Source organism: Stegodyphus dumicola, chromosome X2 (assembly GCF_044657685.1).
Source record: "Stegodyphus dumicola isolate Sdum_Otavi_A_Nest chromosome X2, ASM4465768v1".
Lineage (NCBI taxonomy): Eukaryota > Metazoa > Arthropoda > Arachnida > Araneae > Eresidae > Stegodyphus > Stegodyphus dumicola.
This window is the reverse complement of record NC_140781.1, coordinates 14,724,059-14,745,727: the sequence shown is the minus strand read 5'-3', so window position 1 is coordinate 14,745,727 and position 21,669 is coordinate 14,724,059. Positions and strand designations below refer to the sequence as shown.

The 21,669-nt window shown below is 35.1% G+C and overlaps 1 protein-coding gene across 7 annotated transcripts in view; it reads left to right on the top strand.

Moving 5' to 3' along the window:
• The window catches only part of LOC118186067 (plexin-A2-like), a 1,141,010-nt gene that overhangs the window by 1,058,457 nt on the left and 60,884 nt on the right, over positions 1–21,669 (top strand). For all 7 annotated transcript variants that reach the window (XM_085809149.1, XM_085809147.1, XM_085809148.1 and 4 more), the window contains 2 exons: positions 18,903–19,032; positions 19,640–19,776. In XM_085809149.1, the coding sequence (XP_085665275.1) occupies positions 18,903–19,032; positions 19,640–19,776 (267 nt within the window). The remainder of the gene's footprint in view (positions 1–18,902; positions 19,033–19,639; positions 19,777–21,669) is intronic.

Sequence of the window (21,669 nt, the reverse complement as noted above, 5' to 3'; positions counted from 1 at the left end):
GGGCACCCAATTTTACCACATTTAAACACTTTTACCACATTTTTAAAATGACTCAAGCAGTTATATTACAACCAAACAGCAATAATTAAATAGGCCTCTATTTCCACCCTCCATGACTTCCCAGTGAGATCCATCGCCATATTGAAAGTTACCCGTGATCCTTCAGAAGCAGAACTTTTGTCTGATTGGTTGAACATACGAGGAACATGTCTCCAGATGGAACATTTTCGGAAAAGTTTCAAAATGTTGCTCATAGCCGGGACATGTTGCGCCTAGCTGGACGAAACATTTCTCAGAAGCCTCCTGCTTAAAGCAGTGCTACTAGAGTCTCGTTTCTCAGAATTGTCCCATGTAGCTGCGCGCGTCCCTGATAGCCTCTTTAATAATACCTCATTCAAATGTAGTTTGTGAAAGAAATTTTTTTATTATTAAAAAAAAAATCAGACTAAATTTCAGCCAAATTTAGGTTCTAAATTTAGGTTGAAGCAGTTTTGATTGAAAAAAATATGCAGACAAATGAAGAACTATGTTACCAAAAAACATTCTCAATATCAGAACTTAAGTTTGCTAAGCATGCTACACGTAAATCTTTGTATTCATAATTTATAAATAAATTATAAGTATTTTTAATAGCTATATGTATTATTCTTAGTTATCTAAATTTTTTAAAATTCTATTTCCCTATGGAAATCAAATTCAGAATAAAGATATATGATTTATGGATTCTGATTTTTTTCTGTGATTAGTAGTGATTTAAAATACTTGCTTCAACCATATATTAGTAGATTTAGGGATATACATGCTTGAGGAGTTAAATAAAAATTTCTAATTAAATGTGCATGTAATTATTCAGTTTTATATATATGGATTTTAAATCTAATAAAATTGGTTACAATTAATGATTAATTAAAAACTAATGTATGGTTAATTAAAACATATGCCTTACATGTGCATTTTCAAAGTTGTATTAATGTCATTCGCATGTTGACTACTGAAAAGTTTTGATGCAGGTTGGAGTCTATGTATAAATACACACACACATACACACCGAAGAGCCATTACATTATGACCACCCTCTTAATACAGTACAAAGTCAGTAATCTGGATGTCCATTATCCGGAATGATCTATAATCCGGACCTCAAAGACACAAACTTACACATGTGCATTTAATGCACACATCCGCTATGCATGCACGTAAAGCGTTTACCCATGCGCGCTTCGGATAGTGAAGAAAGTGACAGAGAGGTTCTTGAAAGCAAAAAAATTTCGATCAACAAGTTAGTCGGTATTCTCGACACAGCAATTACAGCACTTGAACAGTTGAACTTTGTAACTGAACAAGAAATTATGTCTGTTTATTAGAAAATTATAGAATTAAAGAGAAAGTATTAGCACAAAAAAATGAAGCAACTTAAACAAGAACAACTTACATTGAAAGAAATGTTTAATAAAGTAAACAAATAAATGTTAAGCTTTTTTTAAAAAAAAATTTATACCCTTTAGATCATAATTGCTCATTATTTCATAAATTACGGTTTCATATCTTTAATTGTATAATTTCTGCATGCCATCTTACCAGATTTAAATTGATGATCTATAATCCGGGAAAACCCGTAATCCGGAATTGCCAAAGTCCCGATGAGTCTGGATTACGGACTTTGTACTGTAACATATAGGACCAATTTAGCTTTCATAACTGCCAGCACCCAAGGTGGCATTGACTCCACAAGGTGATGATATGTCTGAGGTATCTGGTACCAAGCCCTCACCAACTGGTCCTGCAATTCCCGCACATTGCCAGTGGGTAGCATGGCAGCACAAATTTGATTTTCCAGGTGGGACCACAAATGCTGTATTGGATTAATGTCAGGTGAATTTGGAGGCTAAGACATGACTTGAAAGTCACTGAAATGTTCCTCGAACCACTCCCTGATGATTCGACGCTTATGACATGGTGTATTATCCTGTTGGTAAACACCATCCCCTGCCAGAAATACTGTTGTTCTGAATGGGTAATCTGGTCTGTAACAATGTTCACATAGCGCACAGGGTTTAAGATTGTTCTATGGGGACTAATGTGCTCCATGAAAACATTGCCCACACCATATTACCCCTGCCACCGGCTTGTCTCCATCAAATTGTGCATCAGGGAGCCAGGGTTTAGTTGGAAATCATTGTATTAGCACACACCCATCGATGTGATGGATCAGAAAATGTGATTTATTGGACCATGCAACTTTCTTCTATTCTTCTAATGTCCAATTCTGATGTTTCTTGGCCCATTGCTGACATGGCTGGCGATGATGTACCATCAGTGCAGGGACATGCTTCAGCCTCCAGCTACATAGGCCCATGTGCAGCAATGTATGCTGTACAGTGTGTTGAAAAACACTGTCTGAGTGGAGATTTCGGCTGTTGTAGCTCTTCAGTCACGGTGAACAATATGTAGCAATCTCCTCTGGAATCAATGTGCCGTTGACGACACTCTGCTGGCAGGTGACTAGTCTTCGATATGTGCTCACAACAACTGCACGTGAACAGTCCACTAAATGCACTGTTTCTGGTAGTAATGTTCTCAGTCACTGAACCATAACAATTTGACCTTTATCAAAGTCTGATAAATCAGCTGCTTTTCCCATTATGTCGCTAACTGCATTATGTTTGGAAAGACATTGCATAGCTGCTTTATATCCAGCAACATCAGCCATGCACGCACAGTGGTTTTGTTCCTGGACAAGCCCATTGTTATAGATACAGGGTGGTCATAATAATGTAATGGCTTTTCGGTTTATATATATATATGTGTGTGTGTGTGTGTGTGTGTGTGCTGAGATCAATGTTTAAAATAAAAAATATATCAGATGACACATAATTCAACATTTTCTTTCCAATACAATATTTCATACAATATTTTCTTTCTAAAGTTACCAGGTATTTCCATCTAAAATTTTAGTATAGGTAGTATAAGTAATTTGAATCATTTCTGTTTAATAAAAATATAATATTTGACATAGTTATGCTGGATATAGCATTTTTGCTGCAGCTAAGCATTTCTTGAAGAAACATATTGAATCATTTAACAATGCTTAAGCTAAAAAAATAGCATGCCTAAGACAACAGAACAAAAGATAGCTTGATTTTCATTCAATTAAAGCAGTTATTTTGTGATATTAAGAAATTGTTTTCTTCAATTTATTTCTTCTTTTCTGCATTATATCTTAATTTTTATCGACTAAATTTAGTATTTTTTTTTTAACTTTTGAATATTTTTGATTAACTAATTTTTCATTCAAATTCCTTAATTGTGTGAAAGTTCAAATTCTAGCAAATATTTAAGTAATTTTTCATCAATGTCGGGAAAACTGCTGTGGAAGTTTTGACAAACTCCTTTATTATTATTTTCTCCCTTTCTTAAAGTGGAACCGTTGAAAATTAAAAATTGTTCTTGCATTTTATTAACTTGCGTTTTCCCCTCTTCAGATGGTTGAATTAGTCCTTTATGAGGTATATGCTTTATCCACAATGAAACACAATTTGGATATTCTTTTAGTTTATACAAAAATTACTGAAGAGTAGGATACTCAATATTATGCTTTTTTGCTATCCATTGTGCAATATAACTTAAACCATCATATTCTGCGATAGTCATGTCCAATTTTAATTTGGAATTTTTAGATGGGCAATCGATTTTTTCAGTATCGCTATTTTCTGAATATGAAAATGACATTTTGTCATCATTTCCGATGACAGCTTTTACACCAACATGCCACAAAACTTTTGAAATTAAATAATCATCTTCTAATCTTTCATATTTGTGTTTTCTTGAATTCCAATAAAACCATTCTTTTCTAATATCACCATACGTAAATGGTATAAAGCACTAAGAGGAGTAGGATGATCATCTAGTCCTCCTCTGCTCCTGTGAAAATGTATTTTTTAGAGCATCTTGATTTAAATAATGCGTTAGAATGTATGAGTAGTTATATTTTTCTTTCACATAATGCAAGAGACTTTTTAAAGCTGTTCTAGAAGTTAGAACACTTCTTTGAAATACCTGCAGTGATTTTTTTTTCCCCCAGTGCATGTTTTTCAGAGTTTTGCAAAAATTATCTATTGCTGCGCCCTAAGTTGTTATATACTTTCCATAAGCACATTTACAAGGAAACTCGAACACTTTAGGAATATAACTATAAAAAATATTAAACCAATTATTTGCTTCTTTGTTTGATTTGCTAAAATTTGCTCAATTGCAATATAATTTAGGATCGGACCCAGGCTTGTATCTTTCTAATGCAGCTGCAATTGTTTCTGAAAACAACTGAGCTGCTAGACGTATATTTTGTCACTGAGATTTTTCACATAATATGCGAGTGTCTGTCTATTTGCAGCAAACTTTATATTCATCAGCATGAATTTGATGTAATTCTAAAAGTGGAGTTCTATTTACAATGGAATTCCGCTTAAGACAAAACCAGTATCTAAAAGCCAACTGTGAATAAATTTCAGAAGATGTAGTGCATCTGCAAAAAAATAAATATTTTTATTGGTAATTGAATGCTTACACCATGATTGATTTTTGTTTATTTGTGATGTTTTTCATTGTGTGCAGTTAGATCCACTCATATCACTCATTAATTTATACCAAATTTGATGGAATTTTGAAATCACGTCAAAAAGAATGGCATCTGTCATCCTTCTAAACTTCTCAACTGTGTCTTTTCTTTTTTCAAATGCACTAATTATTTTCCCGGGAAGCAAACTGTATCATAGGCAGATTTTAACATTTTCTTTAAATTGTCAATTTCATTTTTATGCTCTATGTTTAAATTTACTAACCTTGAAAAAAGATTCTCACTCGCAGGAAACAGAGAACCTCATTACAGTGTCTTTATTTTGTTCAGCATTCCAAAACAATAGCTTTATATTTTCCCTGGATCTGGTCTCCCTGTGACGTCCCAGACATTAACACTTGAGGCATGCACTCTATGTCTCTGTTTCCAAAATGCAAACCTTTTCAATTTACGGACCTTGCTAGTGGGAACTGAAGAAATTCAATAAGTCAGAATAAGACTCGCCGGAGACTGTATAGGGCGATCTATTTGTTATGCCAAGCAGCCCAGTCGGTATAGTGGTCAGGGAAGCTGACTGCAATGCCGAAGAGCCTGGGTTCGAATCCCGGAGAAGGCATGGTTGTAACTGTCTGTCCCTTCATAGGAAAGGCAATGTTGGCCTACCTATTAGGTGCCTCTATAATAAAGAGACCACCACATATGGCCTTGTATAGATTAATGGACTGGGTTACATTTGTAATTGTTCACAATCTGCCATTGGGGGGGGGGAAATTATGCCAACAATTAAACGGCTTGTTCTTGATTCGTTTTCTGCTCGTATTCCTCTTTTCGTATCTTTGATGATATTATCTTATCACCAGATATTATTACCATATCGTATTACCAGAGATTGACATTATCTTCAAAAATGGCTTTAAGACAAATGAGTGGTAATAATATAATATCATCAAAGATATGAAAGGTAATAAGATAAGTAATAATAATAAGTAGTAATAATAATATAATAATAAGTAATAACAAACTCAGCGATTTAAAAGCAAGAAATTGCAACACTCTACGCAGGGAAAAAACATTTTTATCTCCACTGCACAGAACTGTGTATCAGAAATTCTAAAGATATGCTCATTTTAAAATTATTTTGCCATATTGCTGTTGAACTATGCATCGCAAAGATGACATCCATCCTAGTTCTGGCCATACGGAATTGAACATCATTTCTGCAGAAATCAGTTACATTGGCATACAAGGCCTGTTATTCAGTACATATTATTTTCTTTTGTTACAAGATATTTTGAATAGCATAATATTACATATGAACATTCTTATAACATAAATCAATTCTATGTATAAATGAAATTATATTGTATGTATACACATATATGGATTTGGCAATGCATTAAATGAGTACTACAGTTGGTGTATAAATAAGTCAAATGTGATACATTTAAGTGATGACAATCAATGTGGAAGAAATATTTTTGCACTACAGAAATATATAGACATTATGCAACATTGTTATTCGTTTCATGTGTTAGGTTGGCATATTTACTATATTGAAATGAACACTTATATTACGAAAGTTAGATAACTGTATGAACAATGTATTACACCGGATGAGTACGAATTTTATGGTTTAAGTGTGAATAAGAGGATATTTAATAAATAAAGGTAACACACAAAACATTAAAAAAAAGGTCCCATTGGACGCGCAATTGAAAATTTGGAAACTTTTCAGATTTTTTTATTGATAATAACAATTATTAAGAGCATACATCATGATTGACTTCATATGCTCTTAGCCAATCGAGAGAAATTTTGGATTATAAATAGTAGGAAAGCAGTGAGAGTATGGTGATTTCCTATATGTTTTTACCACCAAACCTCGAATTCCATATCACAGATTTATGTTCCTACTGCATTGATATAAATATTAATGAGACATAGTGCACAATAAAAATTAAGCTTTATTTCAGAACTTCGCGCACACTGCCCGACAGCCTGCCTGTTTCGCTCTGCTCGCTACTCGTAAAAATCTTCTTCTCTAGGGTTGCAACACTTATCGGAGGGCGCAAGGCGCGCTCCTTGTCGCCATCACCACAGAGTTTCCCCCCAGTTCCTTTAATGGCTATTCAAAGGAACGACATAGGTTATGAAATTATCTCAGAGGGTATGTACTGTCGGGTATTTTTTACATGATTACAAAATTAGAATATAAATTTAGAAAAGATCAAAATGCAATTCAATATATAACAAGGTATTGACACATATAATAAACATGAAATAACAAGAAATATGTGAAGATATGAATTTTAAAAAAAATGTTTTCAATTGTTATGTAAGAAGCAAGTTTCTTAGGGAAGTGAACATGTCTTCCAGATCTGGTGACAGTTTGTGTCTAAGAGAGTTCGTTTGCAGATTTATTCTGCTGAACTGTCTTTAAGTCTTTATTTGTTTTCAGTTCAGGCAAATTAGAGTCCGAAAGCAAATAGGCTGGTTTCACACGGTCTACGGACACAGTAGATTTCAGACCGTTAATATCAATTGTGAAAGTTTTGTCCGTTCTAGAAAGGACTTTATGCGGACCTGTATATGGTTGGCACAGAGGTGGCTTTACTCGATCGACACGTAAGTATACATGTGTACACGACTTTAAGGTAGCACTTACGTAACATTTTTCTTGGCAATGTGCAGATGTTGCTATTGGATTCAATTGTTGCATTCTATGCTGAAGATTCGTGATAAGTTGTGTGTCATACAGAGATATCTTAGATCACATTATCATATCACTAGGCAACTTGAGAGTTGTGCCGTACACCAGTTCAGCAAAAGATGACTGTAGATCTTCCTTTACAGCTGTCCGAATACCAAGCATAACAACTGGTAGTGTTTCAGTCCAGTTATTGGTCTCGTGAGCCTTGAGAGAAGATTTTTAAATGTCGATGAAATCGTTCAACAATGCCGTTGGACATTGGATGATAAGCTGTTGTTGTGATTCTGTTCGTACCCAAAATGCGCGTGAATTCTGCAAAAAGTGCGGATCTCATTTGAGAACCTTGGTCTGTTGTTATGATCGATGGGCAGCCAAAACGAGATATCCAACAGTTGATGGCTCTGCAAATGGTTTCCGTTTTCATATCCGGGATGGGAATGGCTTCAGGCCATCTGGAGAATCTATCTATTAGAGTTAAAAGGTACACATTGCCTTCTGATGGAGGTAACGGTCCGACGATATCCATATGGATTTCTGAAAAACGTGCATCAGGAAGAGAGAATGTGCCCAGTGGTGCTTTAGTATGCCTAGTAATTTTCGATTTTTGGCAAGATTCACAGGATTTCACCCAATTTTTGATATGACGTTTCATATCGGGCCATACATAACGAGAACAAATAAGCTTCGTAGTAGCTGCAATTCCTGGATGTGACAGATTATGCAGATGATTAAAGGTGAGTCTGCGAAAGGAATTCGGAACAAATGGATGAGGAATGTCTGTTGACGTGTCACAAAGAATATTACCATCAGAATACTGGCACGGTTTAAATTCCAGTTTCAAAGATGATGTGTTGTAGCTGCAATTCCTGAGGTCTTGTTGAGAAGGTCTTGTACCTCCGGATCATGCTGTTGAGCTTCCGAAAATTTTTTAAAATCCAAAAATGGAGATTTTGTTATGGAATCAATTTCGATTCTTGAAAGAGCGTCAGCAACGACGTTTCTTGAACCTTGCACATGCCTAATATCAGTAGAGTACTGAGAAATAAAATCTAAATGGCGCAATTGTCGAGGTGAACATTTATGAGGGTTCTGTTTAAAAGCGTATATTAACGGTTTTTGATCCGTATAAATTATAAAATTTCTGCCCTCTAACATGTGTCGAAATTTCTTAATTGCAGAATAAATTGAAAATAATTCCCTATCATACGCGGACCATTTCTGTTGACTTTTATTGAGCTTCATAGAGAAAAATGCTATAGGTTCCCATGTTTGTTGAGACAACTGCATAAGTGTGCCGCCTATTGCGACGTCTGAGGCATCTACCGAGATGCTTAGCTGGGCTCCGGGAATAGGGTGTCTCAAAAGGGTAGCCTGAGCAATGGCATTTTTGGCAGCAATAAAGGCTTGTTCAGCATTCTCGTTCCAATTTAATTGTGGGGATGAATCCTGAACACGAGAACAAGGTTTCTTTTTATTAATATAGCCTTCTAACAATTTTATTAAAGGAGAAAGAATATGTGCTGCTTTAGGTATGAAACATCTATAAAAGTTAAACATGCCTAAAAATCGGCGAAGCTGAGTGAGAGTGGTAGGTTGAGGAAAATCTAAAATACATTTGACTTTGTCAGGAAGAGGTTCAATTCCGTTTTCACTAAGGTGAAAACCTAAGAAATCAATAGACGTTTGACAAAAGGTGCATTTTGAAACATTTATGCAAAGTCCATATTCCTGAAGTTTGGAAAATAAAGCTTTCAAATGCCTGCAATGTTCCTCAGAATCTTTAGAGGCTATGAGCAAGTCATCGACGAAAGCGTAAACACCTTCTAAATCCCACGTGACTTCATCTATAAAACGTTGAAAAGTCGCGGATGCATTGCATAAGCCGAATTGCATACGGGTACTTTGAATAAACCGAATGGTGTGCATATGGCGGTTTTGTGGATGTCGGCTGGGTTAATTGGTATTTGATGGTATGCCTTAATCAGGTCGACATGACTAAAAATTTTAGTACCGTGCAATGCAGCAGTAAAATCGGCTAAGCATGGAATAGGGTATTTGTCTTTTATTGTTTGAGCGTTCAATGCTTGATAATCTCCTACAGGTCTCCATTCCAGACTTCCCTTTTTTGGAACCATGTGAAGTGGGTATGCATAATGGCTGCTCGAAGGTCTCAAATGCCCCAATTGCATCATAGTTTGAAATTCTTGTTTTGCTATTTTTAAGCGATCTGGAGCTAACCGACGAGGTTTTGCAACCACATGTGGACCTTTAGTTATGATATAATGAACAGTGTTGTGTTTAACAGGTTGGTTAGGATCTGGTAATCTAGTAACTGAAGGAAATTCTTTTAAAATTTTGTGATATGGTCTATCACTAAATACAGTTTTTACTGAATAAATGCTTGCATTTTTCACACAACCGACGGTTTTAAAATGCGTTTTTAAATCTTTGAGACATTTGTTTCTGAGATCAGGCACCAATTCAAACAAATGGAGAAAATCTGCTCCAAGAATGGGTGTACTAACATTTGCTATAAGAAAAGCCCATGTAAACTGTCGTCTTAATTTGAAATCCAAAGAAAGTGTTTTCTGACCATAAACATGAATAGTAGAAGAATTAGCAGCGAAAAGTGTTTGTTGAGACGAATTCCGTTTTTGAGAATTATTTGCTGGAAGTAAGGACACGTCAGAGCCGGTATCGACCAAGAATGAAAGGTTTGTTCTACGGTCACGAACGAACAGGCGACGTGAAACTTGAGGCAAAGAATAAGTCGCCTCTATTCTTTGCTGGTTTTGTTTCCCTGCCACGAACAAGGTTTTGTACATTTGTCATCTCTACACTTTTTCCCAAAACGTCTATGATACCAGCAAACAGAATAATCTGTCCTTTTGGAATTGCTTCTTTCCTTATTGCGATCTCCGCGATTTGGCGAGCAACCACGAGAAAGAGAAATGCGATCAATACGTTTGTTTCATTTTTCTATTTGTTTAAATAATTTATCCTCAAGAGACTGATCGACTGTGCGAGAAACGGCACAAGTCTCTGGGGTTGGATTTACTTCTAAAATTCTGTCGGCAATTTCTGCAGCTTTATCTACAGTTAAATTGGAAACCGCTGCCAAAATAGACTGAACAGTCAAAGGCAAACGTTGAAGGAATAATTCTAACATTAAGTTATCAGGAACATTTAAAGATTCTGCTCGACGCTTCATATTTCTAAGCAAATCGGAAGGTTTTCGAGAACCTAATTCTTCTCCAGATAATAATTGGCGAATTTCTTGCTGAGAAGATTCTCCTGAACGATTTATTAACTCAGTTTTAGCTTTGTATATGGATCAATAGGGTCTGGTTTCATAAGTAAATCCCGTACTATTGATGCAATATCTGGAGGAAGATGAGCAACTGCATAATTATATTTAGTAATGGATTCTGTGATAGGTTTGGGGGTGGCAAGAGCAAAGGTACTTTCACACATAATAAACCATAAAGATGGGTCTGATCGGTTATAAACCGGAATTTGGACGGCATAAACATCAGACATTGTGCAAGGTTTTTAAGCAAAAATAAAAGCAAAAATTTAACTATAGGAAATGAAATTAAATGATAGTAGAAAGCAGAATTATAAAATGATCTATAATTACTACTGATCTGTGATCCGGAGGACGAAAACCGATGTAATCCATTACTTCTGGTTTGGAGATCTTGAGTGATGGCTTGTACTCAAAACCGAAAGTGCTTGAGAACTGTTCATACAATTTAACACAGTCCGGGTTACCATTATGGTTGTTTCCTATATGTTTTTACCACCAATCCTCGAATTCCATATCACAGATTTATGTTTCTACTGCATTGATATAAATATTAATGAGACATAGTGCACAATAAAAATTAAGCTTTATTTCGGAACTTCGCGCACACTGCCCGACAGCCTGCCTGTTTCGCTCTGCTCGCTACTCGTAAAAAACTTCTCCTCTAGGGTTCCCACACTTATCGGAGGGCGCAAGGCGCGCTCCTTATCGCCATTACCACAAGAGCAGCTATTTCTAAATGCATTGTTTGTAGAAGACACAGTACAAAAGCAATAAGAACAGTTTCTGTGACACTTCCAGAAGACAGAATTAGAGAAGCATCCATTTTTGAAGTTGTTGGAATAGACTTAGCAGGCCCTCTTATTCTTAAAGGTGGAACAAAAGCTTGGTTTGCTCTGTATACATGTGCTGTATTCAGAGCTATTCATCTGGAACTGCTAACTTCTCTATCTACGAATTGCTTTCTCTTAGGTAACGAAAATTTATTGCCAGATGTGGACGTCCTCAAGTAATATATAGTGATAATGGGACGAACTTCACAGGAGCAAATAATCTTTTTAATGCTGTTGATTTTAAAATTATTGAAGATGAATCAGCTAATAGAAGAATTACATGGAAGTTTAATCCACCCTCAGCTTGCTGGTGGGGTGGTTTCTGGGAACGTTTGATCCAAATCGTTAAGAAAATGCTAAGAAGAGTCTTGAAGAATGCTTCACTAACTTACGAAGAGATGCTTAGCTTACTTTGTGAATGTGAAGCTATAGTTAATTCGAGACTATTAACTTATGTATCCGAAGATTCAGATGAGTTAAAACCAATTACTCCTGCAGTGTTCCTGCAAGAAATTACAGAAGTTGGTGTACCAGATCTTGACCATATAGACAAGATAAATTTAACTTGAAGGTTACGGTACCAGCAAAGACTTTGGGAAGAGTTGAGAAAATGGTTTAGAGTAGAATATCTAGGAAATCTCATGCTCAAGTGAACAAATAAGAAGTCATCATATGAATTAAAAGTTGGGGACATAGTTTTAATTGAAAACGAAGATAAGAAGCGAGCATTTTGGCCTTTGGGACGAATAGAAAAATTGCATCCTGGTAAAGACAATAATGTCAGACTGGTTAAAGTTAAGACAGTGAATGGAGAGATTCTAAGAGCAATTTAATGCTTATATCCATTGGAAATACAACCAGAATCTGAAGGAAGTCCTCAAAAGGTAGATATTGAACAAGAATATATCCCTATGAGTCTTCAAGAGATATGGAAAGAGAAAGTTACTATAAGTGGTTGAGCTATAAGAGTGCCTTCTAAATTCAAGGACTTTGAACTTTAAAATAGACTTTTAAGTGAACTTCAAAATGGAATTTTAGGTTATATTTTAGATTAATTAAAAATTTGTTTTGATAAAAATATGTTATCGAAATGTGGGAGTATTTAAAGTCTAGCATTGTTCATCTACATTCAACCAGTGTAATATTAATTTCCTTTTTTGTTTTGCTTTGAGTGGCAACAGCTGTAAAACTTTTTTTTTTTTTTTTTTTGAATAAACTTGTTTGGTTATGTTTAAATTTTTGTGAGATTATTTAGGTAGAAATGAGTTGATGAATGGACAAAATGGTGTACATTTACTGTCATGTCTAACAGATATGATTGATTGTTATATTGATGAGTTGTGACTGTGGCTCCAGTTTGTGGGGGGGATGTTGCATTTGGGCTCATTATTTCATAGTGGAGTGTGGCTAAAGGAGCACCTTGGTGTGTGTGATGTAGTTTGTCATTTGTCCTCCATGAGTGGAAGTATTTTGTTCTCCAGTTTGCCATTATAACAATATTGTTGTATAATGTTCAAGGTTCATGCACAGTAAGATAATATGAGAGTGCTGTTAAACCAAGATATATGAGTGCTGTTACACCAAGATTATGTATGTGAGTTGACTTCTGATTGCAGTCCGGGGCCCAAAGGTCAAGAAAGCAGAAAAGGGCACTGCAGGTCGTGGCCCACTAGGGCTGTTGCACCACTTACTTTAGTTTGACTTCTGATAAATTGAGGACATATCTGTGAGCTGAACTCACTGCATTGACAAGCCTGCTCAGGAAGCAGAGCTTCTGAAAAGCAGTTCATATCGGAGTTTGTAGTGATGCACTTTTAATAGATGATATGAGAATGCGCTGTGGTGGTAAGACATTGTTTTCCATTCTAAAGGCCACATTTATCAGCTAGCGTGGAACACAGGAATTGTGGTTTGTCTGTCTGGAGCTTAATAAATCAAACCAGAACTGTAATTTGATTTGTTTGTATAATGACATAGAGGGCTCATGTCAGCCATTTCAGCAGTGTGGTCTTTTGCTACATGCTGCTTTTCATGACTATGTCATCCATTTTTGTGTAGCATTCATAATGTGCATAAAGCTTCATATTATTACTCATTGTCTGCCGCCAACATGTGTCCTTTGTGAATCATTCCATGCAGTATCATTCTTTTGTCATTCTTCACTAGATTTAAGTACCTACTGCTCCATTTACCATAAAAACTGCACTTTGTACTTTTGATTGTCCATTTTTGAATTCTTGTATTCATTCATGGTTTGAACGGCATGGGCCATGGGCTACTCCCTTTTCAGTAACATGAAGGACCTACCTGTAGAGGCACGCATGCATGCTCATAATTTTCCTAACAGCTGCTTCTGTGCTAACTGGTATCATTGCATATTGTGTAAGTTTCCATATTCAAGTCCTCAGCTCCTTTCTCTTAAACTGCATTTTGTGTAAATTAATCAAGAATTAAATTTTGATGTAGGATTATAAAATTCATGTTTCAGACCAAACACATATTTTATTAATACAGAAAACTGAAAAATTCCATAACTGTGATTATTTAAATGGAAGACTATGTAGATTACAGTGATTATTTTACTGGAAGTCTATGTAAATTGCAGGGATTATTTTAATGGAAGACTATTTAAATTACAGTGATTATTTAAAAGGAAGACTATGTAAATTATATTAATGCCAAAATTGTATCAAATTATTTGAAAGAATTTTAAGAGATACATATATCTCCATCAGCAGAGAGCACTACTGTACTCAGTGAAGTGTCTGGTGTGCAAATATAGAAAAATAACACTTCTCTGACTCCTATGGAACCAATATTTTATTCCTTACGATGTTATAGCTTCTTATTCATAATATTTATTTACATTTTACATGCACGTAGCATCGCGTGACAAAAACTCGGAGTTTGTTTACTTCGTTCTTCGCGGAGACTAGAAGGTGTTGCCATTCCGCTTTAACTAAACTTCATTAGAAACTTAACGGAACTGAAGCGACACTACACACCCCCTTCCTAGTGACAGCGATTATGGAAGATAGTCTTTAAAGTGACTGGGGAACTTCACATGTCTGCCGGTTCTAGTAGTCTTAGTTTTATGATGAGTTTCTGAATTTTCTTCAGTGTTCTTGAGTGCAGGTGTTTCCCTAAGTTCCGCTTTCTTGGAATGGGAGTTTTGAAAAGGAATATCAGAATCTTGCACTAGGAAACATGGCTTTAGTCTGTCTATTGAAACTCTTTTAACTTTTCCTTGGATTTCAATATCGAAGTACTTATCCTTTCTTGCTCTTACAGGATACGGTCCAAGATAGACAGGCTGTAGCGACGAACTATTAATGTTGTTGTATAGGAATACGTGAGAGCAGTTGGAAAGATGTTTAGAAACAAAGACTGTTCTATTTCCATGGGTGGTGGTAGAACTTGGCTTCATAGCTCTTATTATTTTCTGAAGGTTTTGAGAAAATTCAGACTGTTTCATATGAGGTACTGTTGAAAAGAATTCACCAGGTAATGCTAAAGGAGTTCCGTATACAAGTTCTGTGGATGAGCAACCTAAGTCTTCCTTGATGGCAGATCTTATGCCTAATAGAACGAAAGGCAATGCTTCCAGCCATGATTTTGATTCGAGTAGATGACATTTGAGACTTGCTTTTAAAGTTCAGTGTTGTCTTTCGATCAGGCCATTTGCCTGTGGATGGTACGCAGTTGTAGTGTTTGTATGAAAACCAAGATATTTTCCTAAAGCTTGAAAAAGTTGGCTATCAAATTGCCGACCTTGGTCAGATGTTATGCGATTCGGAATTCCAAAGCGTGAAAACCAAGTATAAATCAAAGCTTTAGCAATAGATTCTGCTGATTGATCTTCTAACGGTACCGCTTCGATCCATCGTGTATAACGATCGATGATGGTTAGAAGGTATTTGAATCCTTTGCAAGGAGGTAGCGGACCCACCAGATCTACGTTTAAATGCTGGAATCTGTGTGGAGGTACTTTGAATTCTCCCAAAGATGAATGTGTATGTCTGTGAACTTTAGATCTTTGGCAAGATAAACATGCTCTAGTCCATAGTTGGCAGTCTTTATTCATATTGGGCCATATGAAATGTCGTGTTATCAATTTTATTGTGGATCTTATTCCAGGATGAGATAAATTATGGATTGAAGAAAATATTTTCTGCCGAAACTGTGCAGGGATGTATGGTCGATTATAATTTGTAGAAGTATCACAGTAAATTTTCTTGTCGCTGTCCGGTATAGGGATCTGTAGGATTTTTAAGTTTGGGTTGTTTTTAAGTATCTCCAAGTCGTCATCTTCTTGACAGTCTACTATAGTTTGTAAGTCTATTGCAGATGGTACAGAAATGGTGTCTATGCGAGAGAGAGCGTCAGCGACGGTATTTTCATGCCCTTGTATGAATCGGATATCGGTTGAGAACTGGCCAATATATGACAGTTGTCGAGCTTGTCGTGGGGAAGCTTTTTCCAAATTTTGTTGGAAGGCAAATGTTAGTGGTTTGTGATCCGTGTATATTGCAAAAGTTCGCCCTTCTAAGATGTATTTGAAATGTTTTACTGCTGTATAGATGGCTAAGAGTTCTCTATCGTAGGCACTATATTTTTGTTGTGCTGATGTCAAATTTCGGGAAAAGAAACTTAAAGGTTGTTTTTCATTATTCACAATCTGATGTAAAACAGCTCCAATGGCAGTATCGGAAGCATCAGTTGTTAGCGATATTTCAGCCTTTTCGGATGGGTGAGTTAAGTTTGTGGCATGAATAAGTGCATCTTTTAAGATCTGGAAGGCGTTTCTTGTTTCTGCCGTCCAGGTTATTTCTTTTCTGCAGTTCTTTTTAATACCACTGAGCATTGTTGTTAAAGGTTGTTGCAGTTTTGCACAATTTGGTATGAATCTGTGATAAAAATTCACCATACCCAAAAATCGCCTTAAACTAGTAAATGACTTTGGTTCTGGGAAATTTTTGATGGCATCAACTTAAGTTGAGAGAGGTTTAAGTCCTTCAGCTGACACTTCGTATCCCAGGAATGCAAGTTTCGCTTGACCAAATTTACACTTTGCCGCATTAATACACAGGCCATATTCGTTTAGTCTCTCAAGGACTGCTCGTAGATGTTTTTGGTGAGTTTCTTCATCTGGGGAGGCTATTAGAATGTCATCCAAATAGCAAAACACGAATTCTAGTCCATTCAACACACTGTTCATGAAACGTTGGAACGTTTGGGCCGCATTTCGTAGGCCAAACGTCATGAATGGGAACTCGAATAAGCCAAAGGGAGTGAGAATGGCCGTTTTTGGTATATCTTCTTCGCGAACTGGAATTTGTTGGTACGCTCTAATGAGGTCTATGGATGAGAAAACTCTTTTTCCAGCTAAAATGGAACTGCAATCTGTTAAAAATGGTAGAGGGTATCTATCAGGAATCGTGACGTTGTTTAACGCTCGATAGTCTCCACAAGGTCTCCAATCACCTGATTTCTTCATAGCGAGATGTAGTGGGCTCGACCAATTACTTTTGGATGGTCTGCATAAACCCATTTGGAGCATAAATTCAAACTCCTTTTTAGCCGCTTTAAGTTTCTCAGCTGATAGTCTCCTGGCTTTAGCGAAAACTGGTGGACCTCTGGTTTCGATATAATGTTCGATGTTATGATTTTTAACTTTATTATTAACTACATTGAGTTTTAACAAATCCGGAAAATCGTTAATGATATGTTTATATGGATCATTTACGGCATTTAAAATCGGAATATTATTATTGTTATTTTGAAAACAATGAGTTCCATTGGTTGTTAAGAATGTAGTACCATCAATCAACTTGCGATTTTTAGAATCTACCAAAAGGTTAAAATTTGCAAGAAAATCCATGCCTATTATCGGTTTGTTTACGTCCGCAATTACAAAAGGCCATGTGAATGATCGTCTGAGTCCAAGATCAAGCTTGTGTAATTTTTGGCCATATGTTTTAATTTTCGTACCACTTGCAGCAAAGAGTCCTAATTTTGAGATGTTTTTTTTATCTGCAGGCAAGGGAGGAATGACAGAAATTTCTGCCCCAGTATCTATTAAAAATTGGGTAGCCGATTCTTTGTTGCTGATGAAAAGACGACTCAGCTGCACCCCTTGTCCCTCCATCGTCAATGAGAGACGGGGAGCTGGTTTTCCAGACTATTTGTCTGCGATGTTGATGAGTAGTTGCAGGGTTGTTTGCACTTAAATGACTTATCACCGAATTTTTTATGATAGTAACAAATATCACTAGATCTGTTACCACTGTAACTCCTATCTCGTGATTTGGATCGGTTACGACAATAGGGACGACTATGACGTTGCTTGCTTAAAGCAGAAACTTGTAAGCTAAGTTCACTAACCTGTTTTTGTAAACTTTCAATCACTTCCACTTTTACCGTTATGGATGATGCAGCAGCTATTTGGGGAGTAACAGGGTTTAATTCCCAAATCTTATCGGCCATTGTAGCCACTTTTGACAAATCTTCACTACTAACAGATATAATGCTACGCATATTAACGGGTAAACGTTGTAGCCACAATGTTTTTAGGAAAGTATCTGTTACTTTATCGCCAGCCAAATTACGCATCTCACACAGTAATTGAGACGGCTTTTTGTCACCCAGTTCTAACTCACTCAGTAATTTTTGGGTTTTTTGAGTCTCTGAATCAGCATATAATGAAATTAGTCTATTTTTAATTGCCTCATATTTATTATCTTGTGGTGGACTTAGCAGAATATCAGATACCTGTGACAAAATATCGGGTTCAATGGAACTTATAACATAATCATATTTTGTTTGATCTACACTAATTTTTGCATTTCTAAATTGTGCTTCTAGTTGAATAAACCATATTTTAGGATCTGGCTTCCAAAAAGGAGGAACTTTAACGCTTACCTTGGCGACAGATGCAGTTGTTGCTTTAATTTCGGTTTCGTCTTCGTCAGCCATTGTAGAATTCGATCACGCCGGGATACACCAGTGAAGTGTCTGGTGTGCAAATATAGAAAAATAACACTTCTCTGACTCCTATGGAACCAATATTTTATTCCTTACGATGTTATAGCTTCTTATTCATAATATTTATTTACATTTTACATGCACGTAGCATCGCGTGACAAAAACTCGGAGTTTGTTTACTTCGTTCTTCACGGAGACTAGAAGGTGTTGCCATTCCGCTTTAACTAAACTTCATTAGAAACTTAACGGAACTGAAGCGACACTACACTCAGTGTTCCATAATTTAAACTTTTATTTTCATATTTATCGTTAATATTTAAAAATCCTTTAAGAACAGTATTGGTTTTGAAATTTAGAATTATCTCTGTTATTTTACTAAGAGTCATACCACATAATTGCTAATGTTCATATTTTATTCTTTTATATATAACCTGAATTTTTTGCTGTTTATTCTGTCATAAGGTGAAATTGAAGTAATATTTTTACTCCCATCAGAATAGTTTGCCAGGTTGAAAGCCCTCGAAATCTTACCACTGGTCTTGGAGGAGGTTCAATTTCAGGCCCAATTGTAGTAAAAGTCCAAAATGACTACATTGCGAGATCTCAGAAGCATTACTCTTTTGTTGTGAGCATATACTTTTTTTTACTTCTTTTGTGTTTATATATGGATACATATATGATTTGTGTAGTAAATGTTTTGCACATATGAAGTTATTGGAAATACTATTTTTTGCTTTTTCTTGTGGTTGCTATATATTAAACTTGTTTTAACAAAGATTTCAAATGTTTCTGCAATAAAATATTTACTCTTATATTGTTAATGCTTTATTTGTGATTTTAGTAACTTGGAAAAATTCTGCTCTTTCTAACTTTTATTTAATTGGGTAATATCAATAATTAAGATGCTTTTCTAGATCTGAAACATCTAAGTTTGATACTATGTTACTCTTGTTTTTTCTCTGTAAATTTGTATATAAGAAATATCTGTTTTATATGTTGTACAAAAACTAGCTGTTTTACTTTTTTTTTTAATCATCAAGCTAGATTTTTCATTAAAAAATCAGGTCTTTCTAATAATAATTCTGAATTTTGAAATATAATATTTAAATGTCTTTAAAATTGTATAAAACAGAGAAGGGAGACACTTTTAAAATAAATAGATTGTTTTTCCTTCCTTTTTATTTTTGTGTTTTAGTTTTTACCATTATTTATTTATTTATTTATTTTTCTAGAATCCAAGAATAACTTCAGTTGTACCTAGCAAGGGACCTAGATCTGGTGGTACGAAACTTAAAATATGGGGTTTGCACATGGATGCTGGGAGTAGAGCTGAAGCATTTGTTGATGGATTGGAGTGTAAAGTTACTGGGTGAGTTAAGATATGATCCTTTTCAAGGGTTCATACAGTTGTTAAAAGTCCCTAGGTTTTTTGAAAAAGATTTTTCATTCTTAAAGTTATTAAATTTCAGACGAAATTAGCAGAAGGTCCTTAAATTTGCACATCTGGCACTTCTTGTTTTTATGATTGGCATTTTGAATATGAATTCACATTTTAGATAAATGGGGTATTTAAATCATGTGATTCATAATGGAGCAATCGGAAATTAGCTTTGTAAAAACCGTAAAACAATTTGTCGTCTGGGAATAAAAATTTCTGTATGCTTGATTGGTAGCTCATCTAAACTTTGAAAACAATGTTTTCAACAAGAATATTATCCATCTGTATTGAAATCAAGAGTTTATTAGACTTTGATCTTACAGTCTTGTTCTGAAGCATGATTTGTGGTGAAACTTTTCACCTTCTTGAAGGGCCTATGATGAAAACACGGCCATAAAGAAGTTCAAATCTGGAAATTCATAAAGATCAGGCTTCCACTTACTGTTATCACTGAATCCAAAAATTTTTCAGATATAGAAAAGATGTTAAGAGGGTGGAATATTTTGACAGTGTTTGCCGATATTTAAAATTATAAATCTGGAGAAGGCCATATATTTTGGCAAAGAGTTTTTACTGTTCTAGGTCTAAAGCCTTTAAGAAAAATGCATATCTGGCAATTTTTATGAATTTTCGTATCTTTGGTAATAGGTTTCTAGTTTTAAAATCATACTCAGGAAATAAATATTTTATGAAATTTTAAAAATTTTAAAGGTGTCAAAAACTGCAAACTTGGCTATTCATAACCAAATATGTATTTAATTTCCATATTCTTAGCTGATATTCAGCTTATTGTTTGAATTCATTCCATTTTAATACATCAAAAATAGCTTTTTTTCTTTTGGAATGGGAATTCTTTTTGTCATGTGTTGCTAAACTTGGTGACTTATCAAACTCTTAGTTCATTTTAAGATCAATATGTCTACAAAATTTTTTATTCTAAAATTTGTGAATTTTATATTTTTTTCCTCCCATAAATGATATTGATAAAACATTAAAATTATATACTATATAGTATATGTGTGTAAGATATAACAAAATATAATACCTGTTCTAAAAAAATAATTGGCAACCTCAAATTGAACATTCTAAATTTGCTGATCTCCCCCTGGGTTCAGCTTTTCTCACAGGTTCCAGATTTTTCTATCTATAAATATTTAATGGATTTTTAAAATGCATAGATGAAGATACTGGAACTTTTAACAGCTTTCGATATTGCGTAGATGGCTGAGAAGCACGTAGTGTCTTGAAGGTGGCTGAGTGGAAAGCATGATGATGCAATTTAGCGCAATGTATCTTGAAGAATCGCAATCTTTATTTTTTTACGTATATTTTCCTGAGTGAAACTAGACTGTAATAAATCTCTGCAAGTAGAAGAGAGATGTAAAGATTTTCAAAATCATAACAATTTATATCATTTAGTTCCAAATTTTTAATTTTGGAAAGAACAGGAATATTATTATTCATAATCAAATTTTAACAATGTTCTTTATTGACTAATTCAAAAATACTAGGACACAATTCTTTTAAGTGATATACATAACAAAATATAAATGTACTAAAAGTGGCAAGCTAATTCATATGAAGAAAGCAAAAGCGCAAAAGACTGGAAATATCAGTCTGGATGTTAATCCTCAATAACTACATAAATTTAGTTCACGAAACTAAAACTTTCAGAAAGCAGTGCTGTAAAGAATAAACCCTATCTCAGATCATCACTCATAATTTCAGATGATTTGGGCTTTCTGCGGAAGTAGTTATCTTAAAGAGAAGCTATTTAATACAGTCAAAAGTCGTTAATTCGGACACCCATAATCTGGAATGATC